A 23,895-nucleotide genomic window follows, 5' to 3' on the forward strand; every position below is an offset into this window, starting at 1 on the left:
AGCCAGAAAGGATGAGGACAGGGAAATGGTCGGTGGCCACCACCTGCAGAACCATTCATTTATAGGGGTTGTCTTGCTAATTGCCTCTCATTTCCACCTGTTGTCTGTTCCATTTGCACAACAGCAGGTGAAATTGATTCACAATCAGTGTTGCTTCCTAACTGGACAGGTTGATATCCCAGAAGTGTGATTGACTTGGAGTTACATTATGTGTTCCCTTTATTTTTTTGAGCAGTGTATAAATACTCCGATTAGGAAACACGGACAACATTAAAGTTCTGGCACTACGGAGTCGCATCTCTGTTAGTCTTTAGATGATAGATTAATGTTTAACGTTAAGTTCGAATCTGTGCAAAATACCCATAGATGTCGACCGCATATACCGTCATCATACCGTTCGATAGATAAGCTATCTTCGACATATATAGGCTATTGAACAAACTAGCGTTGATTTCCGATTTTAGTCCCTATAATCATCATTTTATTTTTTCTAAAACATGATGTTCTTATACACTAGGGTTGCCACCGCACGGTTAATTTATGGCACCACGAACCATGCGGGCACTAAGACGAGTGACTACGACTTAGCAAACGGAATAAGAAGCTTGCTAATGACTGTGACTATTTACATATTTAATACTATTTCATATGTACAGATTCAGTGAACTGTCCAGTCGTTATTTCCATGCTCTCAGTACGACTTTTTGTCCGGTTACTTTATGAATTTAATTTGGAAGGACATGACACGCATCCATCTTTTTATTTAAAACAGGTGAGCCTTGAGAGTATTCACCTTGTATGAATGGTTGTAGTTTCTAACTTGCGAAATAGTTAATGTCAATATTGTAGTTGACCTTATATATTCCGTCGGCCCATAAGATTAATTTCACCTGGCAAAGCGGCGCCATGTTAGTCTGTCTTATTTTACTAAATTACCGAGCTAAGTTAACTTACTTGTATGGTATAATTGGTCTCTATTTGTTTTGAGCGAATTAGCGAATATCGGAACATTCCAGTGGCTATCCTAACAACTCGTTATCAACAATGTTAACGTTCTATTTCACGCGTATTCTCGGGATAATGTAATATTCAAGTTACCTCACAGAGGTGCACATAGCATACAATTAGCTAGCTATATCGTCTAAACTAGTATTCCCCGTCCCCGTCCCCGTCCCCGTCCCCGTCCCCGTCCCTCCCTCCCTACCTCCCTGTTGTTTCATTACGTTTTTTATGGAGCAGACACGACAGACCTGTTATAGGTTTTTGCCATAGCTTTTTATCCTCTCGCAACGCCACCTACTGGCTTCCACATTACATGTACGGTATGTATCAGGATGTATTATTTATACATATCATGACATCTCCATTTTTTTTTTTCAACATAAAAAAACCATGACGCAAATGCTGAACTTAAGTTACTGTAAAGCCCAGTATGACAAAAGAAAAAACTCACTGTTTACACTGCCATAACATTTCTCAGGTTTCAAAACACATTAAGGCGTCATTACTTATTTCACACTTATTTCAGCATTTCTTTCCGTCTCTTTTTTTTCTGTATTGCTACTTAATTGTCCAACTATGAACTATGAAAAAAACACATTCATAGATCTATTACTCCTCAACAAGTCGTCTTGGCTTTGAGACGATTCTTCCACTTGCTGTTTTACCAGGGAGACCTGGAAGCTCTTTTGGGCTGACATCTCTGGTTGTTGTTTTGTTTTGAGTGTCCAGTTCATGTTTGTCCTCTGTGCTGTCACAAACATTCTGTTGAGTCACATATTGGTTGTCCATTTCTTTTGGTGTGTTACTTTGTTCCTTTGATTGCATCAGAAACTTCCTGTTTCTTCTATACACCTGTCCATCAGGTGTCTGGACAACGTAAGATCTTGGCTGGTCAGAAAGTTCAGTTACCTGGGCTGGATTCCACACTCCATCTTGCCATATTCTGACATTTTTGCCAACCTGAAGTTTCTAAAGTGCTTTGGATCCTTGATCAAAGTATTCCTTCTGTTTATTTTGCCTTGTCACTAACAATTTCTGAACTGTATTGGTTACCATTTGAGGTGTCAACATCTGTGATGTCATCGGAAGTCTTGTTCTCACACGCCGACCCATTAACAAATGGGCTGGTGATGCTCCAATATCCTCCAAAGGTGTGCTCCTCAGATTCAGCGAAGACAGATAAGGATCTATTCCATCAGCTTTAGCCTTTTTCAGCATGAGTTTGACAGTCTGTACTCCTCTTTCAGCCATTCCATTTGACTGTGCGTGATGGGGGCTTGATGTTCTGTGAATTAACTCCCAGTCTTTGGCAAAGGCTTGGAATTCACGTGAGCTGAACTGTGGTCCATTATCTGAAATTAATGTCTCAGGAATTCCATGTCTGGCGAATTGTGACTTTAGATGAGTGATGACATCCCACTTCTGACACCATGTTTTATTCCGTTTTTTATGGAGCAGACACGACAGACCTGTTATAGGTTTTTGCCATAGCTTTTTATCCTCTCGCAACGCCACCTAGTGGCTTCCACATTACATGTATGTATCAGGATGTATTATTTATACATATCATGACACCTGTGAACCTTAATTGTTGTCTTTCTGTGATTTAGTTTGTGTCTCGGTATTTTTAGTTGGCTAGGTAAGCAGTGTTTGGATAGTTAAGTTTGGTCACTTTTGCTTTGTTGTTTGTTTGTTTATTTGTTTGTTAAAAAAATATATTAAAAAAATCAAATAGGCCCTGGTCCTTATCTTTGTAGTACAGGTGGCAGTTGAAATTGTACTTCCCTCTAGGGTCTTTCAGTGCACTTATCCCTGGTTATGGGTATGCACTTTGTTGTACGTCGCTAAGAGCGTCTGCCAAATGCCATTAATGTAATGTAATGTAGTATTACGCTTAAGGGTTAAGGTTGGAGACCGATTTGCACGTGGAATGGTAAATTGTAAATGGTAAATGGCAGGCATTTATATAGCGCCTTAATCCAAAGCGCTGTACAATTGATGCTTCTCCATTCACCCATTCATACACACACTCACACACTGACGGCGATTGGCTGCCATGCAAGGCCCCGACCAGCTTGTCAGGAGCATTTGGGGGTTAGGTGTCTTGCTCAAGGACACTTTGACAGAGCCCGGGCGGGGGATCAAACCAGCAACCCTCCGAATGCCAGACAACTGCTCTTACTGCCTGAGCCATGTCACCCCCTGAGCCAGTCGGTTAACTGCGTTTACGGTGTCAAGCTATTCGCAGTTTACAGTGTAAAATAAAATATTCTTTTTGTTGACATATTAACCTTATGAAAGGCTTACTTTACCACAGAAAAGATTACGTGATTTCCGTGGATCACGGAATTAAGGCTTCAAGGTTACTGTAGCTGGACGTCAAGGTGTTGCAAATCAGATTTCATTCCTTATCTTTGCCGGCAAGTTAGTGAGGGTAAATATGAATTCATTCATTCATTCATTCATTCATTCATTCATTCATTCATTATCCTAATCCACTTATCCTGAACAGGGTCGCAGGGGGGCTGGAGCCTATCCCAGCATACATTGGGTGAAAGGCAGGAATACACCCTGGACAGGTCGCCAGTCCATCGCAGGGCACACACACCATTCACTCACACACACACTCATACCTATGGGCAATTTAGACTCTCCAATCAGCCTAACCTGCATGTCTTTGGACTGTGGGAGGAAACCGGAGTACCCGGAGGAAACCCACGCAAACACGGGGAGAACATGCAAACTCCGCACAGAGGCCCCGGCCGACGGGGATTCAAACCCAGGATCTCCTTGCTGTGAGGCGGCAGTGCTACCCACTGCGCCATCTGTGCCGCCTAAATATTAATTGTAACTGAAAATATAGAATGTGCTTATTAGCCCCATATTCACCATCAGTGTAGTACCCTGCTGAGAAAAACAGCTCAAGCTATGTTTTGAAACAGCTGGTAGCTACTTGACCAGTTCTGACCAGCTCCGTACTCAACATGGTTTGACCAGCTCAAGCCGTTTTAGCTGAAGCTGTGCTGGTAGCTGGTCATTTCAAGCTGGTCATAGCTGGATTTTACACCAGAATAAGCAAGAATTCTGAACCGAATCATCACATTTCTGACCTGACTACAATCCGGATAGTGCGCATATTTTTCGCGTATCTCCGTGTAAATGTTGTTTCCTCAAAAACATGAAATTCCTGGCCATCAGGGATGTGGTCAGATCCGAATGACCAAATGTACTGTATGATCCACTGCAGGAGTTCAGTTCCACATGTGACCACATTCCAAGTTGCCATGGCGCCACATCCAGTGGTCCAGGCCATCATTGACCTGTCTGCTGGAGCCCTAGGTAATGTCAGCTCCGCCCCTTTGCTGTTCACTGTTAAAAAACAACATAAACAACATTGCTTAAAAACTGCCAAAGGGTCTCCACATTCCTGCAGTCACCTCGTTCATAGAACAGGGAGATATGTCGGATAGTCTTCACGTAGTTTATATACCATAGTTTATTATACAAGCTCATTCCCCAAACTTTATCCTATATTCACAAATTGATATTACCCTTTTAGAACACCATACGTGTACAGTATGAACCACTGCCGGTAAGATCAGCTGTTGGGACTTTAACTGTTAACTGCCTTTCTAAGTCTTTCTCAGTCACAGTCTCTCACTTCCTCTCTCACTCCATCTTTCACTTACTCTCTCCCCCTCGCCCTCTCCCTCTCTCTCACTCCCTCTCTCTGACTTCCCCTCATTCTGTCCCTTCCTCCTGTAGGGGGCACGGCCTGTGTGTTCAGTGGCCTGCCCTTTGACACAGCCAAAGTGAAGATGCAGACCTTCCCCACCATGTACCGGGGCTTCCTGCACTGCTTTGTGTCCATCTACCGGCAGGTGGGCCTGCGAGGCCTGTACCAGGGCACCACGCCGGCACTGCTCACCAACATCGCTGAGAACTCGGTGATCTTCATGAGTTACGGCTTCTGCCAGAGCGTGGTGGGCCGGGTGTGTGGGCTGGATGGAGAGGCCGCACTCAGGTGAGCCAGCACCTAGTCCTGCCCTTGATCATCCACCCACTGGAACAAATGTAATAATTATTTTTCATCCGTACTGCCGTTAACACTTTTAAGTTTTTGGTTTATAACTCTTGAGCCATAACTTTGGCCTAGAATGATTTTTTTTTCCAGTTGTGACACAAGCATTTTCATTAGCAGCTGGCTAGATTTTCCGCCATTTTGATTTTTTTGGAAAAGACCTGGTTTGACAAATTTGCATGAAATGGTAGGTAGCAAAAAACGACTCTTGGATAGAACCCAACACCTTTATTTGCCTTGGATGAAGCCTTTATAGGCGACTGCCTGACTGCCTGTTTTTGCATCTGTCCTGACAGCGATGTGCAGAAAGCCTGTGCAGGATCTCTGGCCTCTATCTTTTCCTCCGTGGTGGACTGCCCCACAGAGCTGGTGAAGTGTCGGCTCCAGACCATGCACGAGATGGAGGCCACTGGCAAGGTCGCCAAGGGGCAGAAGTGAGTTTTCACCCCGAATGGGTGGAGAAGAGGGAGCAAGGGACCCTTCCTGAACCCCCACCAACCCCACTGGTTTCCATAGACATCTTTATCACCTTATGGGCTGTATTGGGTTGTGAAGGAACAGCATTAACATTCTTCTTGGTATGGTGGACTGTATAGATTAGTCCAAGTTCTTTCTGTACCTTGGTTTATATGCATGCATATGAGCATATTCTTTAGTTGTAGATATTGCAGATGTTCTTGTCAATATGACTTAGAAAAGTGTCACACAATGGCTTAAGCAACAAGCTGAGATGATTCCCATCCTAAGTCATCAGTGATCAGTCAGTCACCAACAAACTGAAAGTAGCAGTCAGCACAAAAGCCTAGAACATCATGCGAAGGGCCATGTTAGCACTTGGGTAGGTGCAGTGCAAACAGGTGTATTTTGAGTCTTGTGAAGGAAGGTAGACAGCAACTCGGTTGGCCCTACTCAAGTAGGGGGCTTGTTCCACCACTGGGGTGACGACAGTAGGGAAGACCGTGACACAGGTCTCCAACCTCTCCCTCTCTCTCTCTCTCCACAGCACCATGTGGTCCGTCGTTAGGACGGTGATGCAGAACAACGGTCCTCTGGGATTCTACCAGGGTCTGACCGCCACCATTGTTCGGGAGGTGCCCGGGTATTTCTGCTTTTTCGGGGGTTACGAGCTGAGCCGGACCACCTTCGCCAGATCCATGGGGAGAGACAAAGAGGACATCGGTACCCTTCGCTATGGGCCTCGCACTGCTTTGTGATTAAAAGGGGATCTGATTCAGGGGGGTGCTGGGGGTTGAGATTGGCTCAGAAGGTAAGAGCAGTCGTCTGGCAGTTGGAGGGTTGCCGGTTCGATCCCGCCCTGGGTGTGTCGAAGTGTCCCTGAGCAAGACACTTAACCCCCAATTGCTCCTGACGAGCTGGTTGATGCCTTGCATGGCAGCCAATTGATCATGGAAGTTATGAACTCCCAATCTTTCCTTTGAGCAAGGAAACATGAGCTTGTCCTTTTTTGAAAAGCCTTAAATATATATGATCGACCTGTGGATCCGTTTGAAGCCACAATCGATTATACACACGGCAGATGAAATGAGGTGGATCCACAGGTAGATCATATATTTTCAGGGGTTCCAACAAAAGATGACCTTGCCAATATTGAGAATAAAGAAGTACTAGATTGCGTGTGTATGGAAGCTGTGAAGTAATCCTGTGTGCGCAATCTGTTTGTCTCCTACGCTCTGACCATAAAAAGAAGTACTAGATCAATTACTGTGTAGGGACTACACACTACAAAAGAGAAGGCATACATGGGAATTGGTAAAGGATAAATTCTGCACAGATATTAGGAAGTACTTTTTCACACAGAGTGTGGTCACTGTGTGGAATAGCTAGTATTAGTAGTGGAGGCAGTAGCTTAGTAGTAGCTGTAGTGGAGGCAGAAACACTAGGAGTTTTCAGGAACAGGCTTGTCACAGTGCTAGATACGATTTCACTTTTAGGCAAACAAAGCAGGAGGTACACTTTACTGGTCGGAAAATTGTAGGGAAATTACTGGGCTGAATGACCTGTTCTCACCATTATATTATGTTATGCTATGGCTGCAAAGGCTGCACTCGCTGAAGCATCCTCTTGGAGTCGCTTCCCTCCTTGCCCCTCCAAGGACCATTTAATGGGTTGAAATGTCCTTAAAGATGGTGGATCTCTATACATTTCTGGGTCACTCAAAGACCCCTGCTGGTCAGACAGACGCCCAGTCCGCTTTCTCAAGCTACACATAAAATGTCTTCCTCTTGCTAACATGGGTTTGTCTCTCACAGGGGTGGTCCCGGTCATGTTCAGCGGGGGGTTTGGGGGTGCCTGCCTGTGGCTGGTGGTGAATCCCATAGACTGTGTGAAGTCCAGAATCCAGGTCCATTCCCTGACTGGACGGCAGCAGGGCCTTGTCAAAACGTTCATGGGCATCGTTCGCACTGAAGGTGAGCGGCAGCTGTGAATCTGCAGAGGGAGTAAGGGAGACCAGAGGAGAAGGGAATACATCCGGAACAAAAACGTGATGGGATGCTGCTTAGTCTAATCAACTGTAAGTTGCTTTGGATAAAAGAGCTAAATAGCTGTAATGTAATGAAATGGGACAGAACCTTCGTGAGGAGTGGAGAGGAAATTAGGTTGACCACATGCAAAGGGAATTCAGAAAATGTGACTCCATGACTGAATACTACTACTACTATTACAGACTGTCCTCGAAGTTGATGTATCAGTAAATAAATAGGTTAAACTATTATCACACGCTTATTAATGGGAAATTCTGTGTGTGGTATTTCTACATATTAGCTGCTTGCATTGCTGGATTCTTGCTGAAACAGCAATGTTGCTCAAGTTTGCAACCGCAGGGCTCAGCCTGGCACTCAAACATGCAATCCTTGCTGTGATTGGCCGTGTTCCGTGTACCGCCCCACAGGATTCGCTGCTCTGTACTCCGGCCTCACCCCCACCATGATCCGCACCTTTCCCGCCAACGGAGCGCTCTTCCTCACCTACGAGCTGAGCCGCAAGCTGATGATGCAGCAGTTCGACAGCTGAGCCAGTCCTCTTCAACATCATCATCATCATCATCATCATCATCATCATCAACATCACCATTATCAACATCATCAACATCATCAACATCATATTCATCATCAACATCATCAACATCATCATCATCACTAACATCATCATCATCTCATCATCAACATCATCAACATCATCATCATCATCATTCACATCATCACCATCATCTCATCATCATCATCATCAACATCAACATCACCCTTATCACCATCATCATCATCAACATCATTATCATCATCAACATCCTCAACATCATCATCATCATCAACCTCAACATCATCATCATCATCATCATCATCAACATCACCATCGCTCCAGCAGTCTTTTACCCAAGTCACCACCTACCCTACCATTTACCCAGTCTGTTCTCCCTAAACCAGCCTACATGACCTTGGGGACCAGGGTTTAAAGTGCATTTTAATGTATTTATTTTTTTTAGATAATTGTGATTAATACAATACACCGTCAAGCCTACAGAGCTATGTCATGGGCATGGTGTATCATCTGTTATGACCAGCAAAAATATTATAGCTCCTGCATTTGTTTCATAGTTTTTCAAAGTACATTTTGAAGCAAAGCTTTGCTGCATACATTTTGGCAGTGGTAGAACATTCCTTCTTGTAGCAAGCCTGTTGTAACCTCCTGTCAGAACTGGCCATGAGTTATGCAATTATGCATGCTGTGTTAGAGTAAGTAGCGCTGTGTAGACTTCAATAGAATACATTCCAGGTAAAAGCAATTTTATAAGCACACACACTCCAATCCCCACAGTGTTCATATTTATTTTAAGTCGTAGTATTGTTTCTGTTTTGATGATGATAGAATATAAATCAGTATAATAATTATAATAATGAGAATAAGGGGAAATAAGCTGCAAGTTGCTGGGACCTTCAAAACTGTACCACTCAGCAGGAATCCAGATTAAAAATTCCCATAAACTATGTGTATCTATCTGTATGTTCAAAGCAATGCAGTATTTATACCACAGTGGATATGATGGTCAAATTTATGGAAATTGAATGTTTGTTTTGCCAAATTGAAATTCTGTGAAAAAAAATCAAAGATTCTACCTGTTCATATTCAGGGAATTATATGAGAAGTTACTTTAATAAATAATATTTATAAAGGTGTAAAAACTACAAAGTATTTGTGTACGTCTGTAAAGGCTTGACCATATGCACTCACTGAGCACTTTTAGGTATTTATTGACTTGTGTGCTTATTTGCGTTACTGTCACCTTCCTGTCAGCTTTGACCAGTCTGGCCATTCACTTCTGACCTCTCTCATTAACAACACATTTCTGTCTGCAGAAGTGCTGCTCACTGGATTTTTTTGTTTGTTGCACCATTCCCTGCAAACTTCTCTGCTTGAGAATCAGCGTGAGATCAGCAGTCAATCATTCCTCGGTCAAAGTCACTTTGATCACATTTCTTCCCCTTTCTGATGGTTGATGTGAACACTAACTGAAGCTCCTGACCCATATAACGATTGGCTGATTAGATAATCACATGAATAAATAGGCGTACAAGTGTTCATAATAAAGTACTCAGTGTACATTCAATAATATCAATGGATGATTGTTTATATCATTTATCCTTGATGTACAGTATTTATGTTTATTGAAGTTGGGGCACTTTTATACAGTAAGTAGTCTACTTTATTAGTAAGGATCATCCATGGCCTTAATGCATAGACACACATACACACTCACACACACACATAATCACAGGCACACAGACATACATACCCACACCACAAACTTATGCCAAATGCCCTCAGCCCTCCCACAACTTTGCAAATCAAGACACTAACAGTGACAAGCACTCAAATCTAGATGATAATTTTAAACATTTTTCCAGTAAAAAAAAAAGCATTTGAAAAAAGCTTGATACAATTTTATTGTTGCAGTGGGTAGTTTCAGTTTGCATTGTCCCAGACCGCCTCACAGAAGTAATGGTCAAACTACACATACAAGTAAGATATCACACCAGGAGATGTGGTTAGCCCTTGACAACCGAACAGAGAAGGCCTGAGGGTTTATTCAAGGAAATGTGTGATTCTCTAGTGTGATTCATATTGACTCCTTAGTCCTAAAAACGGCAACTGATTGGTTTGAACAATAAAAAGAGAAAAGAAAACTCTGATGTCCTTATTTCCTGAATAAAAATCAAAAGCATATTCCCAAACTCTTCAAAGTGTATTTCCTGTATGTGTATCTTGGCATATGAATCAGCCCTTCATGCACCTGCATGTTTTTGGGCTCCATACTGGGCCTTTTGAGTTTCTCAATGTGTTAACTTCCTATGACGTCCTCCTGTCACGCATTTTTTAAACAACATTATAACTTGCTTATAATCTATTGCCTATTCTATCATTTGACTTCGTGTTATTTCTGTTTTTGAAAAGTTTTTTCATGTTCAGTTATTTGTAACTCAAAATTAAAGACTCAAATCTGGGCCTTTTATATACAGTTGTGGGTGCACTGGGATGTTAATTGCTTAATTAACTCAGGAACCACACCTGTGTAGAAGCACCTGCTTTCAATATATAATTTCTGTATCCCTCATTTACTCCCTAACTGGCAGTTATCTGGGTCACATTCAGCCCCAACAAAGCGTAGCAAAACCTATATTTACACAAACGGTGGTGTGTTGAACATCCTGTTGCACACTGTGAGACTGGCATAGCTGCGGTTTGCTACTACGTCTTCTGACAAGTACCTTCTCCAGGCATTGAAGCATAGGCCAACATAGAGATATTTTCATCACTAACTGCTATTGAGTGATATCAAGCTCATTCAGTTATCCTAATGCATGGCAGACTTTAGCATTCTAGCTGTGTGGTTCTAATCTCAGCTTCATAGGGATACTGGATGAAATGGAGAACATTTATTCATTAACATTTCCTTGAATAAACCCTCAGGCCTTCTCTGTTCGGTTGTCAAGGGCTAACCACATCCTGGTGTGATATCTTACTTGTATGTGTAGTTTGACCATTACTTCTGTGAGGCGGTCTGGGACAATGCAAACTGAAACTACCCACTGCAAAAATAAAATTGTATCAAGCTTTTTTCAAATGCTTTTTTTTTTACTGGAAAAATGTTAAAAATTATCATCTAGATTTGAGTGCTTGTCACTGTTAGTGTATTGATTTGCAAAGTTGTGGGAGGGCTGAAGGCATTTGGCATAAGTTTGTGGTGTGGGTATGTATGTCTGTGTGCCTGTGATTATGTGTGTGTGTGAGTGTGTATGTGTGTCTATGCATTAAGGCCATGGATGGGGGAGAACTTATAGAACCTTAACTTTACTGTTAACTTAAACTGAAGTATTAATTTGTAAAATGTTTAAAAGCTTTAACCGAATCTAGGACATAGTATCTGTGCAATCATTGTCAGACACATAATATGCACACTGTACATAATTTTCACACTTTAATTGCAAAAAACAATGCAGACAGATTTTCAGGAACACCTGGATAAACAATATAGGTGTGCTTGGTGTTCAGGAACACCCATAGGCATGTTTGATGCCAAGAACAGACCATTTCATCCATCTTGGCCCTGAGCCCTTAAATTATTCAATCTTTACAAAACCGTGTTTGACAGGTCAAACTTGTGTATATCACTGATTCTAAAACATCAGCAGGGATCAGTGCCCCTGCTGGAGATTAATGGAATTACATCTCACAGAAGGCCAGAGTCAGACCAAAGTCCTCCTGGTAGATGTCCCAGGTTTTAGGTTTGTGCGGATTGTCCAACTCATCTCTAGGCAGGTGCAGTCTAAAGAGACATTAAAAAAAAGAAGCCCAAATCAGCATAATGGATAATAATGATGTACCAAATGCAGTTCACAATATTAAATCACAGGCTTGCCAGTGCCACCATTCACCAGGAATGAGGACCTGGCATGAGGACCTGGCATTCCTTGCAGTGGTTCTGGAGAGCCGCAAGGTGTGCTGGTTTATTTTTTTGTTCATGTTTTCACCTTAATATCAGCAACCAGTTCAGACCCAAGAGACCAGGTTAACTGCCTAAATAACTGCTTTAATTGATAAATTAAGTGCTGAGTAACAACAAAAACAACTCCAGGACCAAGAATGAGGACCAATGCATTCTTGTGAATGTGTTAACTTGAACTTTGTAAAGCCAGTAGAGATGGATTTTCAAATTTTGCTTCATGAACGATGTGTGAAATAGGGCGTGTATTTAGTGACCTTCCTATAGTCATTCCTCACACAGGGACTTGGGAGAAGAGAACCTCTGTAGCAGATAGGATAGAAGGGGAGAAGATCTACCTGTTGTTCTCCACGAATGAAATGTTGAACCAGAAATAAAAGGGGCAGTTCTCGTATCCCTTTGGAAGACCCTGGGAAAAAGACAACAGTACAGGGGGTTCCTGCAGATACAACTGATTAAACAGTAAGAGATTTATTTGGACAGTAGTCAGTAGTATTTCTTTTCTCAGGACATCTGTGAAATTAAGACAGATTGGCATAAGACATCATCAGCAAACAAATGCAAATGGAATGTATAAATTAATACATTTAAAAAGTACAGCACAAGAACTGTACAAATGCAAAGGAATCCTGAAAGGGTACTTTTACTTCTACACTCAGTGAGCACATTATTAGGTACTTATTAGCGCCCCTGGTCTGTGATTCAGCCAGTACTGCTGTAGATTCTGCACAGTTAACAGCTCAGAGAGTGTGTCAATCATTCTCCTGTTGTTACAATGGCTGTAACAACGGGGCCCTCCTCAAAACTGATGACCACAGCGTTATTCTCAGTATCTGCAAGAACCTAGACTGGGGAAGAGGGTGGGGAGAAGGGAACGAGTATTCAAGAACTCAATTCAAGATTAGGGTGTGGGATCACAAATGTGTATGTGATTGGAATCTAACAATCACTACTGGTAATTGGAATCAGTGGAGTTCTAAAACACTGACTAACAATAAAAAAAAACTATTACGCAAAGGGTTTAATTGGAGTGTGTTATTGAAACAGCATGAGAAATAGTGGAGAAATACCGGGTTTAGTGCGGTGCTGAATATAACAACTCAGAGTAAGATCTGTTCCTTACTGTGCAGTTCTCCTGTGTGCTGCACACACACTGAAACACCGTCTCCTTTTTCACCATCACCTTCAGCGACAGGTCTCTGCCATCCCCCTTCCCCACACCTGGAGAGACACACCTGGAGTTAGCCACAACAAACCACAAACCATCAAAAACACATCAAATATTCCAATATCTTAAAGACCCATTTTTTTACCAGTTTATCCATTTTGGTAGACTTAGACTACCAAACTTATAAGACTAGTACCAGACTACTTATGACTTAGCCTCTATGGCTTCTGGGGAAAAATATGATACAAACCATTTGTTCCTGATTCTTTTAATAATTTGTAATCTAAAATGGTTCATATCAAGGAAAAGTTGAAAAAATTGAACTGAGGCTGAGAAATTAGGAGAGGGTGTAGAATGATCCAGAGAGTCTCACCTTTGATTGAGTGAATCCGTATGCTTTGTATTTGTAGACTCTTCTCTGGAGGAAGCTGTCTGTCGTAGGTGTTCTTCATAATCTCATAGTATCCTACATACCTGCTCTGCAGGGTGACATAAACTACTATTACCTTGCTTGAGTGTTTTATAATGAATATTAATAAATATTTACTCTGATCTTCTAGTTTCACATGCAAGTAAAATAAATATCCTGTGCAACATACACTGCTCAAAAAAATAAAGGGAACGCTTAAACACATCCTTGATCTCGATGAATGAAATATTCCAGTTAAAAATCTTTATTCATTACATAGTGGAATGCGTTGAGAACAAAATAACATAAGAATGATCAATGGAAATCAAAATCATTAACGCATGGAGGTCTGGATGCAGAATCATCCACAAAATAAAAGTGGAAAAATCAGATCACAGGCTGATCCAACTTCTGTGGAAATTCCTCCCCAGACCATCACTGACCCACCGCCAAACTGGTCATGCTGGAGGATGTTGCAGGCAGCAGAACGTTCTCCACGGCGTCTCCAGACTCTGTCACGTCTTCATGTGCTCAGTGTGAACCTGCTCTCATCCGTGAAGAGCACAGGGTGCCAATGGCGAATCTGCCAATCCTGGTGTTCTCTGGCAAATGCCAATCGGGCTACATGGTGTTGGGCTGTGAGCACAGGCCCCACTTGTGGACGTCGGACCCTCATGGAGTCCGTTTCTCACAGTTTGAGCAGAAACATACACATTAGTGGCCTGCTGGAGGTCATTTTGTAGGGCTCTGGCAGTGCTCCTCCTGTTCCTCCTTGCACAAAGGAGCAGATAGCGGTCCTGCTGCTGTGCTCCTACGGCCCCCTCCACGTCTCCTGGTGTACTGGCCTGTCTCCTGGTATCTCCTCCATGCTCTTGACACTGTGCTGGGAGACACAACAAACCTTCTTGCCACCGCACGCATTGATGTGACATCCTGGATGAGCTGCACTACCTGAGCAATTTCTGTGGGTTGCAGACACCGCCTCATGCTACCTCTAGTGGTGAGGGCACTGGCCACATGCAACCGTGACCAAAAATCAGCCAGAAAGGATGAGGACAGGGAAATGGTCAGTGGCCACCACCTGCAGAACCATTCATTTATAGGGGTTGTCTTGCTAATTGCCTCTCATTTCCACCTTTTGTCTGTTCCATTTGCACAACAGCAGGTGAAATTGATTCACAATCAGTGTTGCTTCCTAACTGGACAGGTTGATATCCCAGAAGTGTGATTGACTTGGAGTTACATTATCTGTTCCCTTTATTTTTTTGAGCAGTGTATAAATACTCCGATTAGGAAACACGGACAACATTAAAGTTCTGGCACTACGGAGTCGCATCTCTGTTAGTCTTTAGATGATAGATTAATGTTTAACGTTAAGATCGGATCTATGCAAAATACCCATAGATGTCGACCGCATATACCGTCATCATACCGTTAGATAGATAAGCTATCTTCGACATATATAGGCTATTGAACAAACTAGCGTTGATTTCCGATTTTAGTCCCTATAATCATCATTTTATTTTTTCTAAAACATGATGTTCTTACACAGTCGGGTTGCACTGCACGGTTAATTTGGCACCACGAACTATGCGGGCGCTAAGACGAGTGACTACGCCTTAGCAAACGGAATGAGAAGCTTGCTAATGACTGTGACTATTTACATATTTAATACTATTTCATATGTACAGTCAGAACTGTCCAGTCGTTATTTCCATGCTCTAAATACGACATTTTGTCCGGTTACTTTATGAATTTAATTTGGAAGGGCATGACACGCATCCATATTTTTATTTAAAACAGGTGAGTCTTGAGAGTATTCACCTTGTACGAATGGTTGTAGTTTCTAACTTGCGAAATAGTTAATGTCAATATTGTTGTTGACCTTATATATTCCGTCGGCCCATAAAATTAATTTCACCTGGCAAAGCGGCGCCAGGTTAGTCTGTCTTATTTTACTAACTTACCGAGCTAAATTAATTTACTTGTATGCTATAATTGGTCTCTATTTGTTTTGAGCGAATTAGCGAATATCGGAACATTCCAGTGGCTATCCTAACAACTGGTTATCAACAATGTTAACGTTCTATTTCTCGCGTATTCTCTGGATAATGTGATATTCAAGATACCTCACAGATGTGCACATAGCATACAATTAGCTAGCTATATCGTCTGAACTAGTATTCCCCGTCCCCGTCCCCGTCCCTCCCTGTGAACCTTAATTGTTGTCTTTCTGTGATTTACTTTGTGTCTCGGTATTTTTAGTTGGCTAGGTAAGCAGTGTTTGGATAGTTAAGTTCGGTCACTTTTGCTTTGTTGTTTGTTTGTTTATTTGTTTGTAAAAAAAATAATAATAATTTAAATAGGCCCTGGTCCTTATCTTTGTTGTACAGGTAGCAACAAAGTACTTCCCTCTAGGGTCTTTCAGCGCACTTATCCCTGGTTATGGGTATGCACTTTGTTGTACGTCGCTCTGGATAAGAGCGTCTGCCAAATGCCATTAATGTAATGTTATGTAATGTAGTATTACGCTTAAGGGTTAAGTTTGGAGACCGATTTGCTTGTGGAATGGTAAATGGTAAATGGCAGGCATTTATGTAGCGCCTTTATTCAAAGCGCTGTACAATTCATGCTTCTCCATTCACCCATTCATGCACACACTCACACACCGACGGCGATTGGCTTCCATGCAAGGCCCCGACCAGCTCGTCAGGAGCATTTGGGGGTTAGGTGTCTTGCTCAAGGACACTTCGACACAGCCCGGGCGGGGGATCGAACCGGCAACCCTCCGACTGCCCTTACTGCCTGACCCATGTCGCCCCCCGAGCCAGTCGGTTAACTGCGTTTACTGTGTCAAGCTATTCGCAGTTTACAGTGTAAAATAAAATATACTTTTTGTTGACATATTAACCTTATGAAAGGCTTACTTTACCACAGAAAAGATAACGTGATTTCCGTGGATCACAGAATTAAGGCGTCAAGGTTACTGTAGCTGGACCTCAAGGTGTTGCAAATCAGATTTAATTCCTTATCTTTGGCGGCGAGTTAGTGAGGGTAAATATTAATTCATTCATTCATTCATTCATTAATTAATTAATTCATTCATTATCCTAACCCGCTTATCCTGAACAGGGTCGCTGGAGCCTATCCCAGCATACATTGGGCGAAAGGCAGGAATACACCCTGGACAGGTCGTCAGTCCATCGCAGGGCACACACACCATTCACTCACACACACACTCATACCTATGGGCAATTTAGACTCTCCAATCAGCCTAACCTGCATGTCTTTGGACTGTGGGAGGAAACTGGAGTACCCGGAAGAAACCCACGCAAACACGGGGAGAACATGCAAACTCCGCACAGAGGCCCTGGCCGACGGGGATTCAAACCCAGGATCTCTTTGCTGTGAGGCGGCAGTGCTACCCATCTGCCATCTGTGCCGCCTAAATATTACTTGTAACTGAAAATATAGAATGCGCTTATTAGCCCCATATTAACCATCAGTGTAGTACCCTGCTGAGTAACAGCTCAAGCTATGTTTTGAAACAGCTGGTAGGTGCTTGACCAGTTCTGACCAGCTCCGTACTCAACATGGTTTGACCAGCTCAAGCTGTTTTCGCTGAAGCTGTGCTGGTAGCTGGTCATTTCAAGCTGGTCATAGCTGGATTTTACACCAGGGTAAGCAAGAATTCTGAACCGAATCATCACATTTCTGACCTGACTACAATCCGGATAGTGCACATATTTTTCGCGTATCTCTGTGTAAATGTTGTTTCCTCAAAAACATGAAATTCCTGGCCATCGGGGATGTGGTCAGATCCGAATGACCGAATGTACTGTCTGATCCACTGCAGGAGTTCAGTTCCACATGTGACCTCCCCATAACTTTTTCCTCAGGCAAGTCGGATACCCAGAATTCCAAGTTGCCATGGCGCCACATCCAGTGGTCCAGGCCATCATTGATCATTGATCTGCTGGAGCCCTAGGTAATGTCAGCGCCGCCCCTTTGCTGTTCACTGTTAAAAAACAACATAAACAACATTGCTTAAAAACATCTGCCTCCCACCTTCTGATGCCAAAGCAGCCAAAAATGATATGCTCTCTGAAAATATATTAAGGTGTGAGACCAAAGGCAAACTAGTTACAGTGGATGGAAAAGTCCTGTAAATGAAAACCTCCTGTAGTTAAGAGAAAAGGAAGACTGAATGATATAAGACCATCTGGTTAATCTACAATATATGTGGCATATTTCAGGGTCTCCACATTCCTGCAGTCACCTCGTTCATAGAACAGGGAGATATGTCGGATAGTCGTGACGTAGTTTATATACCATAGTTTATTATACAGGCTCATTCCCCAAACTTTATCCTATATTCACAAATTGATATTACCCTTTTAGAACACCATACATGTACAGTATGAACCACTGCTGGTAAGATCAGCTGTTGGGACTTTAACTGTTAACTGCCTTTCTAAGTCTTTCTCAGTCACAGTCTCTCACTTCCTCTCTCACTCCATCTTTCACTTCTTCTCTCCCCCTCGCCCTCTCCCTCTCTCTCACTCCCTCTCTCTGACTTCCCCTTGTAAGGCCGACATCTGGCATTATCACTCAGGGCTGGTCAGCTTGCTGGCTTCCTCTGGTATTGTGGAATATGTGGCTGTAAAGTAATTTAGGAGCGTGCATCATTAACCCCCACTGTCTCCCCCCCCCCATACGGGCAGGAGCCTGTGGGGGAAGACTCATTAAATCTCAGTACAGGATTCCTATAGCGATCAAATCAAAATTATAAATACGACATCCACTAAATGTGGATAACTAATCTAAATTATTATTCTAAAATGGAGTCAGATAAACGAAGGTGAATCTATTGGCCCTATTGTGGAGATTCTGGGTCAGCCCGGACCAGTAAAGAGCGGAAGGCAGAGTGGTACTACTGCCTTTGTATCGTGGTTTGTTTATTGGCTGATCTAGACTGTCTGCATAGGGGCCACTAATTTTTAACCCTATTAGTATTCTTTCAGCACCACCAGAAGGATGAGCACGCTGATACCTTCAGCCCTCGCTAAATTCCGTCGTTGGGTTAGCGTTGGGTTTTACACCCTCATTCTGTCCCTTCCTCCTGTAGGGGGCACGGCCTGTGTGTTCAGTGGCCTGCCCTTGGACACAGCGAAAGTGAAGATGCAGACCTTCCCCACCATGTACCGGGGCTTCCTGCACTGCTTTGTGTCCATCTACCGGCAGGTGGGCCTGCAAGGCCTGTACCAGGGCACCACGCCGGCACTGCTCGCCAACATCGCTGAGAACTCGGTGATCTTCATGAGCTACGGCTTCTGCCAGAGCGTGGTGGGCCGGGTGTGTGGGCTGGGTGGAGAGGCCGCACTCAGGTGAGCCAGCACCTAGTCCTGCCCTTGATCATCCACCCACTGGAACAAATGTAATAATTATTTTTCATCCGTACTGCCGTTAACACTTTTAAGTTTTTGGTTTATAACTCTTGAGCCGTAACTTTGGCCAAGAATTATTATTTTTTCAGTTGTGACACTAGCATTTTCATTAGCAACTGGCTAGATTTTCCGCCATTTAGATTTTTTTGGAAAAAACCTGGTTTGACAAATTTGCATGAAATGGTAGGTAGCAAAAAATTACTCTTGGATAGAACCCAAGACCTTTACTCGCCTTGGATGAAGCCTTTATAGGCGACTGCCTAACTTGCCTGTTTTTGCATCTGTCCTGACAGCGATGTGCAGAAAGCCTGTGCAGGATCTCTGGCCTCCATCTTCTCCTCCATGGTGGTCTGCCCCGCAGGGCTGGTAAAGTGTCGGCTCCAGACCATGCACGAGATGGAGGCCACGGGCAAGGTCGCCAAGGGGCAGAAGTGAGTTTTCACCCCGAAACTGATGGGTGGAGAAGAGGGAACAAGGGACCCTTCCTGAACCCCCACCAACCCCACTTGCTTAAGCAACAAGTTGAGATGATTCCCATCCTAAGTCATCAGTGATCAGTCAGTCACCAACAAACTGAAAGTAGCAGTCAGCACAAAAGCCTAGAACATCCTGCTAAGGGCCATGTTAGCTCTTGCAGCATTATGTTGAGTAGGGTAGGTGCAGTGCAAACAGGTGTATTTTGAGTCTTGTGGAGGAAGGTAGACAGCGACTCGGTTGTAGGGGGCTTGTTCCATCACTGGGGTGACGACAGTAGGGAAGACCGTGACACAGGTCTCCAACCTCTCCCTCTCTCTCCACAGCACCATGTGGTCTGTCGTTAGGACAGTGATCCAGAACAACGGTCCTCTGGGATTCTACCAGGGTCTGACCGCTACCATTGTTCGGGAGGTGCCCAGGTATTTCTGCTTTTTTGGGGGTTACGAGCTGAGCCGGACCACCTTCGCCAGATCCATGGGGAGAGACAAAGAGGACATTGGTACCCTTTGCTATGGGCCTCGCACTGCTTTGTGATTAAAAGGGGCTCTGATTCAGGGGGGTGCTGGGGGTTGAGATTGGCTCAGGAGGTAAGAGCAGTCGTCTGGCAATTGGAGGGTTGCCGGTTCGATCCCGCCCTGGGTGTGTCGAAGTGTCCCTGAACAAGACACTTAACCCCCAATTGCTCCTGACGAGCTGGTTGATGCCTTGCATGGCAGCCAATTGATCATGGAAGTTATGAACTCCCAATCTTTCCTTTGAGCAAGGAAACATGAGCTTGTTTTTTTTCAAAAAGCCTTACATATATATGATCGACCTGTGGATCCGTTTGAAGCCACAATCGATTATACACACGGCAGATGAAATGAGGTGGATCCACAGGTAGATCATATATTTGTCAGGGGTTCCAACAAAAGATGACCTTGCCAATATTGAGAATAAAGAAGTACTAGATTGCGTGTGTATGGAAGCTGTGAAGTAATCCTGTGTGCGCAATCTGTTTGTCTCCTACGCTCTGACCATAAAAAGAAGTACTAGATCAATTACTGGAAGTGAGTTCAGTTAGCAGAACGAGAGGGCATACATTGGAATTGGTAAAGGATAAATTCTGCACAGATATTAGGAAGTACTTTTTCACACAGAGTGTGGTCACTGTGTGGAATAGCTCGTCAGGACATGTAGTGGAGGCAGAAACACTAGGAGTTTTCAGGAACAGGCTTGTCACAGTGCTAGACACGATTTCACTTTTAGGCAAACTAAGCAGGAGGTACACTTTAGTGGTAGGAAAATTGTAGTAAAATTACTGGGCTGAATGACCTGTTCTCACCATTATATTATGTTATGCTATGGCTGCAAAGGCTGCACTCGCTGAAGCATCCTCTTGGAGTCTCTTCCCTCCTTACCCCTCCAAGGAGCATTTAATGGGTTGGAATGTCCTTAAAGATGGTGGATCTCTATACATTTCTGGGTCACTCAAGGACCGAGGAGACGAGGATGGATAAAATAAGCAATGGGAATCAGCCCTGTGTCTCATTGCTCACCAGCTACCCCTGCTGGTCAGACAGACGCCCAGTCCCCTTTCTCAAGCTGCACATAAAATGTCTTCCTCTTGCTAACATGGGTTTGTCTCTCACAGGGGTGGTCCCGGTCATGTTCAGCGGGGGGTTTGGGGGTGCCTGCCTGTGGCTGGTGGTGTATCCCATAGACTGCGTGAAGTCCAGAATCCAGGTCCATTCCCTGACTGGACGGCAGCAGGGCCTTGTCAAAACGTTCATGGGCATCGTTCGCACTGAAGGTGAGCGGCAGCTGTGAATCTGCAGAGGGAGTAAGGGAGACGAGAGGAGAAGGGAATACATCCGGAACAAAAACGTGATGAGATGCTGCTTAGACTAATCAACTGTAAGTTGCTTTGGATGAAAGAGCTAAATAACTGTAATGTAATGATATGGGACAGAACCTTTGTGAGGAGTGGAGAGGAAATTAGGTTGACCACATGCAAAGGGAATTCAGGAAATGTGACTCCACGACTGAATACTACTACTACAGACTGTCCTCAAAGTTGATGTATCAGTAAATAAATAGGTTAAATCATTATCACATGCTTATTAATGGGAAATTATGTGTGTGGTATTTCTACATATTAGCTGCTTGCATTGCTGGATTCTTGCTGAAACAGCAATGTTGCTCAAGTTTGCAACCGCAGGGCTCAGCCTGGCACTCATACATGCAATCCTTGCTGTGATTGGCCGTGTTCCGTGTACCGCCCCACAGGATTCGCTGCTCTGTACTCCGGCCTCACCCCCACCATGATCCGCACCTTTCCCGCCAACGGAGCGCTCTTCCTCGCCTACGAGCTGAGCCGCAAGCTGATGATGCAGCAGTTCGACAGCTGAGCCAGTCCTCTTCAACATCATCATCATCATCAACATCAACATCACCATTATCAACATCATCAACATCATTAACATCATCATCATCATCATCTCATCATCATCATCAACATCATCATCATCATCATCTCATCATCAACAACATCATCATCATCAACATCATCGTCATCATCTCATCATCAACAACATCATCATCATCAACATCAACATCATCATCATCATCAACATCAACATCACCGTTATCAACATCATCATCATCATCATCAACATCCTCAACATCATCATCATCAAGATCATCAACATCATCATCATCAACATCACCATCGCTCCAGCAGTCTTTTACCCAAGTCACCACCTACCCTACCATTTACCCAGTCTGTTCTAACTAAACCAGCCTACATGACCTTGGGGACCAGGGTTTAAAGTGCATTTTAATGAATTTATTTTTTTAGATAATTGTGATTAATACTATACACTGTGAAGCCTACAGAGCTATGTCCTGGGCATGGTGTATCATCTGTTATGACCAGCAAAAATATTATAGCTCCTGCATTTGTTTCATAGTTTTTCAAAGTACATTTTGAAGCAAAGCTTTGCTGCATACATTTTGGCAGTGGTAGAACATTCCTTCTTGTAGCAAGCCTGTTATAACCTCCTGTCAGAACTGGCCATGAGTTATGCAATTATGCATGTTTTGTTAGAGTAAGTAGCGCTGTGTAGACTTCAATACAATAAATTCCAAGTAAAAGCAATTTTATAAGCACACACACTCCAATCCCCAGTGTTCATATTTATTTTAAGTCGTAGTATTGTTTCTGTTTTGATGATGATAGAATATAAATCAGTATAATAATTATAATAATGAGAAAGGGGAAATAGGCTGCAAGTTGCTGGGACCTTCAAATCTGTACCACTCAGCAGGAATCCAGATTAAAAATTCCCATAAACTATGTGTATCTATCTGTATGTTCAAAGCAATGCAGTATTTATACCACAGTGGATATGATGGTCAAATTTATGGGAATTGAATGTTTGTTTTGCCAAATTGAAATTCTGTGAAAAAAAAAAAAAAATTCTACCTGTTCATATTCAGGGAATTATATGAGAAGTTACTTTAATAAATTGTAGTTTTTACACCTTTATAAATATAAAGTATTTTTGTACATCTGTAAAGGCTTAACCATATGCACTCACTGAGCTCTTTATTAGGTATTTATTGACTTATTGATTTATTGATTTGCGTTACTGTCACCTTCCTGTCACCTCTGACCTCTCTCATTAACAACACATTTCTGTCTGCAGAAGTGCTGCTCACTGGATTTTTTTTGTTTTTTGCACCATTCTCTGCAAACTTCTCTGCTTGAGAATCAGCGTGAGATCAGCAGTCAAGCATTCCTCGGTCAAAGTCACTTTGATCACATTTATTCCCCTTTCTGATGGTTGATGTGAACACTAACTGAAGCTCCTGACCCATATAATGATTGGCTGATTAGATAATCACATGACCAAATAGGCGTACAAGTGTTCATAATAAAGTACTCAGTGTATTATACAGTAAGTAGTCTACTTTATTAGTAAGGATCATCCCCCTCTCTCGTGTGATTCATATTGACTCCTTAGTCCTAAAAACGGCAACTGATTGGTTTGAACAATAAAAAGAGAAAAGAAATGAGACGGGTGCGTGGGGGTTGGACCCAAAATGCACGACTCAGAAACAATAGTAATATAAAGACCCCGCAGGGCTTTATTCGGGACGAATCCCAGGAGAGTAGTCAACACAAGCAAAGTCCATACACGTAGATCCAGCCAAACAAAAAGTAAACAAACAAAAAGCACGGTGCCGAGGGAAGAGGCAAACTCGTAGTCGGTAGACGTGCAGGGAGGTCCGGTAGCAGGAGAGCTGTCA

General features: G+C 43.1%; 1 protein-coding gene and 1 pseudogene across 1 annotated transcript; both read left to right on the forward strand.

The window, feature by feature from the left end:
* Window positions 1–656: 656 nt before the first annotated feature.
* On the forward strand, window positions 657–8,148 carry LOC133108565 (mitochondrial ornithine transporter 1-like). The gene is made up of 7 exons (XM_061218147.1): window positions 657–772; window positions 4,250–4,341; window positions 4,768–5,026; window positions 5,380–5,517; window positions 6,087–6,262; window positions 7,354–7,512; window positions 7,995–8,148. Exons 2-7 carry the CDS (start codon window positions 4,287–4,289, stop codon window positions 8,114–8,116), a joined length of 909 nt encoding a protein of 302 aa, XP_061074131.1. The 5' UTR covers window positions 657–772; window positions 4,250–4,286; the 3' UTR covers window positions 8,117–8,148.
* A 6,858-nt stretch (window positions 8,149–15,006) lies between these two features.
* Window positions 15,007–22,761, forward strand: LOC133108536 (mitochondrial ornithine transporter 1-like; annotated as a pseudogene).
* The last annotated feature ends 1,134 nt before the right edge of the window (window positions 22,762–23,895 follow it).

The sequence above is a fragment of the Conger conger genome, chromosome 13, assembly GCF_963514075.1.
Source record: "Conger conger chromosome 13, fConCon1.1, whole genome shotgun sequence".
NCBI classification, from domain to species: Eukaryota; Metazoa; Chordata; class Actinopteri; order Anguilliformes; family Congridae; genus Conger; species Conger conger.